Raw genomic sequence first — 12,134 nt, forward strand, 5'->3', positions numbered from 1 at the left:
GGTGTAACCTTGCCCAGGGAACTGTTTCTATGGTTGCTATCAAGAGGCCTAGCAGTTGTGCCAAGAGCATCAAGTCCACTTTTTTTCTCTTGCAAACCTTTGAGACCATATCCTTCACCTTCCTCACCCTGTCTGAAGTCAGGAATACTCTGGCTTGTTTGGTGTTGATCAGAGTGCATAAGTGAATCAGCTCTCTGGATGGTGTCAGATTGCTTTTCTGAAAGTTGATCAAGAACCCATGTTCTTGAAGTGTGCGTACTGTAACCTCTACACTCTTCTGGGTTTCCCTGAGGCTCTCCCCCCTCAGCAAAATGTCGTCCAAATACAGATAAATGTGAACAGCTCTTTGTCGAAGAACTGCAACCAAAGTCACCATAACCTTGGTAATAACTCTTGGAGAGGAAGAGAGGCCAAAGGGTAATGCCTTGTATTGGTAGTGCTTGTTCCTGAAGGCAAATCTGAGGAATTGTCTGGAAGTTTGATGTATTGGAATGTGTAGGTAGGCTTCTTTCACGTCTAAAGAAGCCATGAAGTAGTTGACCTGAAGTGCCTGTAGAATGGAACAAAGGGACTCCATTCTGAACTTCTGTTTTCTGACAAATAGGTTTAGTTCCTTTAAGTTCATTATTGCCCTCCATTCTCCTGACTTCTTGGGCACAATGAACTGTATAGAATATATGCCCTTGCCCCTCTGAGACGTTGGAAATTCCTCTATCGCCCCAATGTCCAGTAAATGTTGAATAGCTTCCTGCACTAAAGCTTTCATTTCCTCTTTCGGTATAGGGGATGACACAAATTTGTGGGGAGGTGTCCGAACAAACTGTATCTCGTAGCCGTGCTCCACAACTGACAGGACCCACTTGTCCGAAGTGGACTGCTGCCATGCAGGAAGAAAATTCTGGAGACCGCCTCCTATTCTGGCGTCATGCTGTAGATTTTTTGGATGCTGTATTTCCATCCCTTTGTTTGTTGGATTGATACTGGGGTCTCTGGTATCTAGACTGGTATGGGAAGGAACGTCTTCCTCTGAAACTATCTCTCTGGGTACTTTGAGACTTGTACGAACGAAAGGACTGATAGGATTTCTTTTTAAATGCCTTATCCTTCTGAGAAGTCGATGGCATCTCTTTTTTCTTCTCTTTAGTCTCTACTAAGACTTTGTCTAGTGCACCTTCCCCCAAAAGAAGTCTGCCTGAAAACTTTTCCGTTGCCAGATTAGATTTTGATAGGGTATCCACTTTCCAGTGTTTAAGCCAGAGATTACACCTGGCTACTATATTGGACCCCTGTGCCCTGGCTGAGAACTGCAATGCATCTTGTGAGGCATCTGCAGCAAACTGGCAGGCTCTTTTGATTTTTAATAGAGCCCTTCATAACCTTAGGGGGTCTGGCTCTGGATCTTGCAACAAGTCATCAGTCCAGACTACTGCTGCTCTGGCAAAATTAGAAAGAACTGCATCTGATAGCTAAGGAGTCGGCTTCATGAGCTTTCTTTAACACAGTCTCATTTTTTCTGTCTACAGGATTCTTTAGGATGTTATCTCCATCTTTGGTTAGTACTGCTCCTGATAACATAGCCACTACAGGAGCATTGACCAGTGGTATTTTTAGATCCTGCATGGTTTCATCTGGAAGCATAGAAAATCTTTTGGCTACAGAATGCAAGGATATCCCACTACCAGGAATTGCCCATTCAGAGCTCATGACATCTAAAAAGTCATCAGGAAATGGGCATACTGTCAGCTTATTGGGGGCTTCTTGAAACCTCTTGCATCCAAGTTAGCTGATCTCCTGGTTTTTCCTGAAGCAGAACTGGTCATAGTCTCCTCCTCATAATTGAGACTTTTAGTGACCTTTTTCAAAAGTCTTTGAAAATGTTCTGCTTGAAAAAGTCTGGAGGAGACTTCTTTGCAGTCAAAATCTGTCCCTGACCATTCCCTATCTTCCTTGTCTGAAGCCACTGTAACTGATGTAGCTGCTGACCGAAGATCCTCCCTTTCTGCTTCTGAATGTTGAAAGGTATGTCTGTCCCTTGTGTGAACTCTCTTTGGTCTCCTGCTAGAGGAAGAGGCTGCTCTCCTAGATTTTGAAGAGGATCTTTTTCTCTTTCTGGATCCCCTGCTCCCTCTAGTGGAAGAGGAATCCGTATCTTTACTTGGGAATGGGGAGGAACTGAACTCCCTCTCTCTATTTTGGGAGGGTGGGAGGGACAGCTGGGAGCACGTGGAGAGAGCTGCTGGGGAGAGCTGCTGCTGCTGACCAGGTGAGGCTATTGTGGTGCTGAGTGAGGTGATTGCTGGGAGGATTAAAAAGGGCTGCTCCTCGCCAGAGGCGTGAGCTAAAGGGCGAGAGACAAAGGGATTGGCCTGTGGCTCTTAGCCTGGGATTCTTGGAGGAAAGGATTAGGGCCTTGGAAGAGATTATTATTATTCTGACAGAAATTAAGAAAGGGGAGGAGTTCATAGACAGGAGCTGTGCAACTCTGAATAAAGAAGATACAACCAGTCCTGAAGAGGATAAGGAGATTGACCTCATTACGGAGCCTCTGCAGACAGTTCGGAAGAAGACTCAACGGCGTAGAGTGAGACGGTTCTCGGGGCCTTTGGAGCTACAGAATAGATTTCAGGCCCTTGCAGAGGAGGTACAAGTGTCAACGAGGGAAGGGGTCACAAAACAAAGTCTAAGACAAAGTGAAGAGGCCACGGGGATAGAAGAAAATGGGGTTGAGAAAAAAAAAGGAGAGTACTGGTAATTGGAGACTCCCTACTAAGAGGAATGGATCGTCATGTGGCTGGGCCCAACCTCCTAACCCGAGAGGTGCGTTGCTTGCCAGGGGCGAAAATTAAAGACATTTCAAACGGCTGCCCAAACTCCTCAAATCTATGGATTGCTATCCATTTGTGATGCTCCATGTGGGAATGAAAGACATGTCCATGAATACAATTGCTTCTATTTAAAAAGCCTATCAAGATCTAGGGAGGACGCTCAAGCAAATGGGGGCACAAGTGGTATTTTCTTCAATGTTGCCTGTCAAGGGAAGAGGAATGCGCCAGGAGAGGAAGATAATGGAGCTGAACCAGTGGCTGCGTAGTTGGTAACGGCAGGAGGAATTTGGTTTCTGGGACCATGAGATACGCTTTCTTGAAGACCTATTAGCACCTGCTGGACTGTGCATGTGTATTATGTGTGGAATGATTCTCATGACTGGAATGTAATAGTGGATGGATATGAACTGTTCAGAAAAAACAGAATAGATCGAAGAGGTGGAGGAGTGGCACTGTATGTGAGGAAAGGGTTTACCTGTCAGGAAATTCTAGTGAAGGAGAATATATCTACATTGGAAATCATCTGGGTGAAAATAAGCGAGGGGAAAACAAACAGTGTAGTGGTTGGTGTCTGTTATCGACTGCCTGACCAACGAGAGGATGTGGATACTGCACATTGTGAACAGCTTGGGAAAATATCCAAGCGGCAGGACCTTGTAATCATGGGTGACTTAAATTTCCCAGATGTGTGCTGGAAAACAAACTCTGCGAAGCATCCTCAGTCATGCAACTTTCTGACCTGCCTGACTGACAATTTCATTTGTCAAATGGTAGATGAACCCACAAGAGGTTCAGCCATGCTGGATTTAATACTGACTAACAGGCAAGAGTTGGTGGATGGGGTGAAGGAGGTGGGGACCCTAGGGGGAAGTGACCAAGTTCTCATAGAATTCCATTTGAGATGGGGGGGGGGGGCAAGGAAGTTTGTAGCCAGACACGGATGTTGGATTTTCGAAGGGCAAACTTTAATAAACTCAGAGACATGATGAGTGTCATACCATGGACGAGATTGCTGGAAGGGAAGGGAGCATGTGGTGGGCACTATTCATCAAACAAACTATTGCATGCTCAATCCATGACTATCCCAGAAAGACGTAAACACTGCAGGAGCTCTAAGAAGCCTATTTGGATGAACAGAGAACTTCAAGAGGAACTAAGAAAGAAAAGGGAAATGTTCAGGAAATGGAGGGAAGGACAGAGCTCTAAAGAAGAGTACCTACAGGTTACTAGGCAATGTAGATCAATCATCAGAAAGGCCAAAGGTGAGAGTGAGCTAAGATTGGCCAGGGAAGCCCACTGTAACAAGAAAAGATTTGTCAGTTATGTGAGGAGCAAACGTAAAGTAAAGGAGGCAATAGGCCCACTGTTGAGTGCAGATGGACAAACTCCAACGGAGGATGCAGAGAAAGCAGAAAGGCTCAGCGCCTATTTTACATCTTTTTTTCCCCACAGGTCAAAGAGTTTAGGCACATCTAGAGATGGCAGTAGCCAAGGGATAGTGTCTGGGTGGCAGGTTGACATGGACAGAGAGAGGTTGTCGAGAGGCATTTAGCTGCACTGGATGAGTTCAAATCCCCTGGGCAGGATGAAATGCACCCAGGAGCGCTCAAAGAACTTTCTGGAGAACTTGCAGAACCCTTGTCCATGATCTTCGGGACCGCTTTAAGGACTGGAGAGGTCCCGGACGACTGGAAGAGAGCAAACGTTATTCCAATCTTCAAAAAAGGAAGGATGGCCTGGGAAACTACAGACCAGTGAGTCTGACCTCTGCTGTGGGTAAGAAAACATCTGGAGGACAATTTGGTGATCCAAGGAAGTCAGCATGGATTTGTCTCCAACAGGTTCTGTCAGACCAACCTGGTTTCCTTTTTTGACCAAGTAACAGGTTTGCTAGATCCTGGAATTTCGGTTGATGTTGTTTACTTAGATTTTAGTAAAGCTTTTGATAAGGTTCCCCATGATGTTCTGATGGATAAATTGAAGGACTGCATCTGGACTTTCAGATAGTTAGGTAGATAGGGAATTGGTTACCGAATCGCACTCAAAGAGTTGTTGTCAATGATGTTTCATCAGACTGGAAGGAGGTGAGTAGCGGGGTACCTCAGGGCTCAGGGCTCTTTCTGGTACTTTTTAACATATTAATTAATGATCTAGATGAGGGGGTGGAGGGACTACTCATCAAGTTTGCAGATGACACCAAATTGGGAAGCCTAGCAAATACTCCGGAAGATAGAGACAGAGTTCAACGAGATCTGAACACAATGGAAAAATGGGCAAAGCAGAACAAGATGCAATTTAATAAAGGTAAGTGTAAAGTTTTGCATCTGGGTCAGAAAAATGAAAAATATGCCTACTGGTTGGGGGATACACTTCTAGGTAACACTGGGGTACTTATGGATTGTAAGCTAAACATGAGCAGGCAGTGTGATGCAGCGGTAAAAAAGGCAAATGCCATTTTGGGCTGTATCAACAGGGGCATTACATCAAAATCACAAGATGTCATAGTCCCATTGTATTCGGCACTGGTCCCTAACCCGCGGGCCGCAGCCTGGGGCCGGGCCGCGAAGGCCATGGGTCCGGGCTGCGGCTCCCTCTCCCCGCAGTAAAAAACTTCCCAGGCCGCAAGCTTGCGGCCCGGGAAGCTTCTTACAGCGGGATAGGGGGGAGAGGGAATCAGGGCTGCGGCCAGGCCGCGCATGCGCTACCGAAATCGCGCATGTGCGGCACTTTTGCGCATGCGTGAAAGTGCCGTGCATGTGCGGTTGTGGCCGCGCATGTATGCATTTGCGCGGGCGCGCATGCATGGCATGTGCAGACGGGCAGTTGCCCTGCCGGTCCCCAGCCTCAAAAAGGTTGGGGACCACTGGTATACGGCACTGGTCAGACCATACCTGGAGTACAGTGTACAGTTCTGGAGGCTTCAGTTCAAGAAGGACGTAGATAAAATTGAAAGGGTACAGAGGAGAGCGGTGAGGATGATCTGGGGCCAAGGGACCAAGATAGGTTGAGGGAAATGGAATGTTCAGCCTGGGGAAAAGGAGGTTGAGAGGGGACATGACAGCCGTCTTTAAGTATGTGAAAGGTTGTCACTTGGAGGAGAGCAGGATGCAGTTCCCGTTGGCTGCAGAGGAGAGGACGCGCAGTAATGGGTTTAAACTACAAGTACAACGATATAGGCTAGATAGCAGGAAAAGATTTTTCACAGTCAGAGTAGTTCAGCAGTGGAATAGGCTGCCTAAGGAGGTGGTGAGCCCCCCCTCACTGGAAGTCTTCAAGCAATGGTTGGATGCACACTTTTCTTGGATGCTTTAGGATGCTCTGGGCTGATCCTGCGTTGAGCAGGGGGTTGGACTAGATGCCTGTATGCCCCTTCCAACTCTATGATTCTGTGACTTTTCTTGCACCCTGGCTGCAATCTGGGCTTGTGGAGGAGCAGCTAATGACAGTGGAATCCACAAAGTCTGCCATTGTTCTCTCCCCCCTCCCCCCACTCTGCCAGTGAGGGTGCTAAAATGGCAGGGGGAAACAGCGTGCTGGTGATATCTGCAGTCACCATATTTTCTGCTCTATCAAGGGAGGTTTGTAGAAAGAGGGGCCCCACTGCCCCAACTCCCAGCCCAGCCACACTTCCTGTTACAAACACATTACAAGCCTGCTCTTGTAATCTCTCAGTGCTGGTCCCGGGTACAGCTGTATTCTACCTGGGGGCGTCGCATCTTTCAGGCAAAGGAGACACAGTTGCCTCCTACCGGGTGATTTCTTCCCCTCCCCGCTCAGCCAGAACGGGGGTGAGGGAATTCTCCGCCTGCAAGCCTGAAGCTGGAGCTGGCAAAGATGAAAGCTGCTTCCCTAAATTCAGCATAGACGACCGTTTCTGGGCATTTGCAGCCTCTTTCACCTCCAATTAATTTGATCCTGTTTTCCTCTTAGTGTAAGTATTTTGCATATTCTGTTTGCTTTTTGTTTTGCAGATCAAGGAGCTCAGCTTCTAAGATCCTGCTCGGAGATTGCAGGGCAACAGGACTGGAGGCGTCCAGCCTACCACGATCCCAGAAGGCTTGCTAATTTGCATTACCCTGCAAGGCGCAGTAGGAGGTGTGACCTAACCGGTGTGAAGGACTTCCCCTACTGAAGGAGAACTAGTAGTACCAGCAGCACCAACCTGCCTCAGTCCAGCTGGCAATAGAGGTCATCCATCACAGCAACTAGCACTGTCTGTACCCCACTGGCCATGCTGGAAACCTGACTGAGATGGGTCTAGGCCTAAATCTTCTTCCAGGAATGCCAAAATTTGGTCTGCGACAGCCCTTTCCACCATTTTCTCCAGAAAAGCTACGTGCGAGATAGGTCGATAGTTGTCGAGCTCTCATGGGTCCAGAAATGTTTTTTTTCAGTAACGGGAATACTTTTTTTCTTTTAGTCCCTCCAGGAACTCTCCCGTTGTGAGAAAAAGGTTCATCATTTCCCGGAGGGAGCTCTTATTCTTACATCTCGTGTTTTTAGAAGCAACAGTGGGCACGGATCTAGTGGGCATGTGGTTGGTCTCGCTGCCTGTAAGCATCCTGTCTACTTCAGAAGAAGAAGAAGAAGAGTTGGTTCTTATATGCCGCTTTTCCCTACCCGAAGGAGGCTCAAAGCGGCTTACAGTCGCCTTCCCATTCCTCTCCCCACAACAGACACCCTGTGAGGGAAGGGAGGCTGAGAGAGCCCTGAGATTACTGAAAAAGAAGAAGAGTTGGTTCTTATATGCCGCTTTTCCCTACCCGAAGGAGGCTCAAAGCGGCTTCCATTCGCCTTCCCTTCCTTTCCCCACAACAGACACCCTGTGAGGTGGGTGAGGCTGAGAGAGCCCTGATATCACTGCCCGGTCAGAACAGTTTTATCAGTGCCGTGGCAAGCCCAAGGTCACCCAGCTGGTTGCATGTGGGGGAGCGCAGAATCGAACCCGGCATGCCAGATTAGAAGTCCGCACTCCTAACCACTACACCAAACTGGCTCTTCAGTCAGCATGAGTCCTGAAGTTACTCAGTGTTCTCTCCAAAAATTGCCAAGGGGCCAAAAGTTCATTTTCTGTGTCTATGGTTGCAGGGAGGTTGCAGCGAAGTGTCGAGATTTTGTCTGCAAAATTATTCGCAAATGCCTCACAACTGATATACAATTGGTGATTATTTTGTTGTTCTTCCTCTAGGGCAGTGAGCAACAGAACTATCCTAAAAAATTGTGCTTGGAATGAGTTAACAGACGTGATGATACTCGAGTAGAAGTTAGAGAGGTGATGGGAGGCATTGGGTCCTGTAGAGCATTCAGGAATCTAATTGGATCCATAAGTCTCTACGGGACAGCTAAAATTTCCTCAGCACCAAATGAGGAAGGGGTGGTAGCGTTAACCGAGCCTTCAGAGCATAGTGGTCTGATCATGGCATGGCACTTGCCGTGACCCAGATCCACGTTCAATCCCATGCCGAAAATAAGATCCAGGATGTGGTCTGCTTGATGAGTAGGACAAACAACAAACTGTGAGATTCCTAATGTCACCATGGCTGATACCAAGTCCAGCCCATTCCTAGAGGATGGCAGCTCAACATGGACATTAAATTCCCCCCAGAACTAATAATCTAGGGAACTGTAGTGTCCAGGCCACTACCACTAGTAGGGCTGGCTAGGTGTGCAGTATACCAGCCAGATGCCCACACTCTCGATTGATTCTGTGATTGATGGCATGGGAAGATCCCTGAAGGAAAAATCCTCTTGGATTAGGATTGCCACCCCCTCTCCCCTCTGAGATTGATGGAGGATGGAAAACCTGGCAGGGACTAGTTCTTTAAGGACAACTGTTTCGCCCTCCCTGACCCAGGTTTCAGTCACGCACACCAAGTCCACTCTGCAAAGTAAGTTTACAGGGTACTGGTTTTGTTGTTTATGGACCTGGCATTGCACAGCATTAGTATCACAAGCGGGTTGTTCACCTTTGCCTCCACACAGGTAGAGGGTGAGGAGGGTATTGCCAGGAAGAACCAATTAAGATTCAAAATGCATAAGTAACTGAGCATTAAATATAGCTAAGACTGGATGAAGGCGATTTGTAAGATCTATGAATGGCAGCAAATTAACATACAGCATGGATTACAACAAATGCAAGAAATGAGTGATGCTAGGATATATAGCAAGTTCTCCCCCACCGAACATATATAGTCAAGTAAAACTTATCCAGATCTAAGCCCCAGTGTATCTTATTTTCTGAAATGAATTTATTTCACCATTTTTGATAGATTGTCAAGACCAATTGCCCACCTACCTACCTCCTCTGGGGGCTACAGGGATAGCATTAACCCTTTACTTCCCTGTCACTGCAGCTCCCATCCATGTTCCCCTTCTCTCACAGTGCTTTGGGTTCAGCTTTAGACTCATATACCAATGCACTACCATTCTTAAGAAAACAATGCTATTAAAACTGAACTAGGAAAAAATAAGCATGCATAGTACTTTACCATGAATGCTGTCCTGAAATTGTTCACATCAGTTAGAAATTCTTCCACTGAAACCTTCTTCATATCAATGGCATAATATCCCATAACATCCCGATAGAGTTTTTCCATGGTATCATGCATCCTAGATAGCTTCTGGAATTGTTCCTTCGCTTGACTTGCAAAGGTGTGTGAAGTTAGTTAAGGTTATGAAAGTCATATAATCTTAGAACATTAACAGAGACTAACCCTTTAAGCAGCCTTCTTATACTTATAAGGCAGGGGTAGTCAACCTGTGGTCCTCCAGCCGCAAATGCTGGCATGGTCTCATGGGAATTGTAGTCCATGAACATCTGGAGGACCACAGGTTAACTACCCCTGATATAAGAGATAGGAAACCAAACACAACCATGACATCATGTGTTTTCTCTGACTAATGCATTAGTGAGAGCCTAGCCAGCATTTTTCAGATGGTTTTGCCGGTTCTTCCTAAATTGCTAAGGAATTAACAGTTTCCTTTAGCCAACTGAAGACCTATTTGAGTGCTTTATTGGGACCTTTAACGTCGTCAGAAATGAACTGCAAAATCATTTTTAGACCAACTACCCAAAGTAGCTTGGTCTACAAAACTGACATTGTCAAGCAAATCAGTTTTTTAGACAAATGTGCTAATCACTTCTTTCAAATACAATGTTTCTCCTTCCTGCAACAGCTGCTTTAACTACTTTCATTTCCTAATGCACACAGAGTTGGACTTTGGTGTTTACATTCACTATTTCTATATAAATAAAACATGTGTATGTATGCAGGGTATTCAAATACTATACAAGAATTTCTACTACAATTTTTAGTTTTATTTGCCCAGATGTGTAATAGCATGAAAGTTGATAGTGTGGATTGTAAAAACCAAAGCCACTGACATCATCATTACTTGCAAATACTTGACATTCAACATTAGTTTAATTGAGAAATTAGATTCTGAAAGAAGCAAATAGGAGAGAGAGAGAAATTGAAGGAAGGAAGGAAGGAAGGAAGGAAGGAAGGAAGGAAGGAAGGAAGGAAGGAAGGAAGGAAGGAAGGAAGGAAGGAAGGAAGGAAGGACAAAGGGAATGCTGGCAGGAAGAAAGGCAGGGAGGTGGCATGAAAGGGGACGGGGCAGGGGTGGGAGGAAGAGTGGGGGGGAAGGTGCCGTTGGGGGAGGGCCCAGTAGCAATCGGTGGGTAAGGTTGGGGGGGGTTGAGAAGGGTGGGTGGGTAAGCGGGGATGGGGGGGTGGCTTGGAAGATCGCATGGGGTGAGAAGGCGGTGCTGGGAAGTGGTGGCAGAGGTGAGCGGGGATGGGGGGCAGCTGGGAAGATTGCATGTGGGGGGAAAGGAGGGAAGGCGAAGGTCCCCCATCCCCATCCCGGACCCAGCCCTCCCACACAGGCCTTAGCTTTTTATTTTTACTGCTCCCTTCTAGAAAAAGAAGGCTAAGAAACCTAAGTGTAAGTAAAGAATGCGATCAACCATTGTGCGCATTTACCATTTTGAATATAGTATTCAGAGCTTAAGTAATTCCAGATGATTTTAATAATGTTACCTATATTATGATCCCAGAGCAAAAACAAAAGAGATTTTCATTATTGCTAAGGCATCCAATTTTTAACTTGTTATTTCCAGGTCAATTTCCGCTCTCAAACTTTACATTCTTCCCATCATGGCTGCATCAATGAACGGAGTGTTCAAATCTCTAGTTTCTTCTAAGCCACTTAACTATTAAACAATCCCACAAGAACCTCACTGCATTGAGAGTCACGTGAACCACTGACACGCAGCAAACTACAAGAAGCTCTCTCTCAAATGAGAGGTTGCCTGCCAAAGCACACGCACCGTATTCATATCTGTGTTTTAAAATAAACGGGACGCTAATAGATTTATTAGAAAGCTTTGGGTTGTGATGTGTAGCAGCGGGATAGAATAGCCGTGTCGTCTATGGAGCATGATTGCGCACAGGATGAAAAAAGTGCCCTCCCAGAGCCCTGTCCTCGTTGACTTGGCTTTCCTGCCGACTGCTTTTTATGAGCTGCACGTCTTTCAAGACATCCGTCCCCTTCCGCCTCGCCTTTCAAAGGAAGTGCCAGAACCGGCTCCAGACTCTTCACACTGGGCCGGATTCCCTAACCTTTGCATCAAGTCTCCTTTGCTCTGCAATTCATCGCAGCCCCCGTTTTCCTGGAAGTCGGCTTCCTCCATTAGCAACCACCCCGCTATTAGCAGGCACCACCCATGAATGCCTCCGTTCCTCAACGATTCTCTGCCTACAGGGACAATTAACAGGAGGCAGCCAACTAGTGTACGTTAACAGTGTTTAAAGATCAAGACGTCTGTGGAAGGAGATGCAGTGGATTATCCTCATATGGCGGAATCATTTAGTGACATTCCCGATGCTCTGCAAATAAGAGGGGATTCTGCTGGCACGTAACACCAAGCGCTGTCTGCACAGCATCTCCTCAAGGCCTATGCAACATGGCACTACTCCCAGTTGGAAGATTAAGAGGAACCCAGTTTTTATACTATGTTCCCATGGAAGGAAAAAGATGCTCCGTTTAGAACCTTCCGGTTCCCTTTTCTAATGCAGCAGGCCGACTGCTAATTCCCACTCATTGCAGCACACGTGGCATCGGCCTTACCAGAAACTGCTCGAAGCCCAAAGGGCAGAAATACACATGGAACTGGGCACTGATATCAATGGGATTCGACTGGAATCTCTCTGCACTGGATCGTGTCTGAGGTGCCAGTCAACTATATGGTGTGTCTGTGTGGAGACGACTCTGGCCACCCTAACAGAAGATCTCAAGAAGAAG

At 46.6% G+C, this 12,134-nt stretch overlaps 1 protein-coding gene across 2 annotated transcripts in view; it reads right to left on the reverse strand.

The window, feature by feature from the left end:
• The window catches only part of DIAPH3 (diaphanous related formin 3), a 147,989-nt gene that overhangs the window by 74,128 nt on the left and 61,727 nt on the right, over positions 1 to 12,134 (reverse strand). For both annotated transcript variants that reach the window (XM_077344123.1, XM_077344124.1), the window contains one exon: positions 9,314 to 9,477. In XM_077344123.1, the coding sequence (XP_077200238.1) occupies positions 9,314 to 9,477 (164 nt within the window). The remainder of the gene's footprint in view (positions 1 to 9,313; positions 9,478 to 12,134) is intronic.

This window comes from Paroedura picta, chromosome 6 (assembly GCF_049243985.1).
Source record: "Paroedura picta isolate Pp20150507F chromosome 6, Ppicta_v3.0, whole genome shotgun sequence".
Lineage (NCBI taxonomy): Eukaryota > Metazoa > Chordata > Lepidosauria > Squamata > Gekkonidae > Paroedura > Paroedura picta.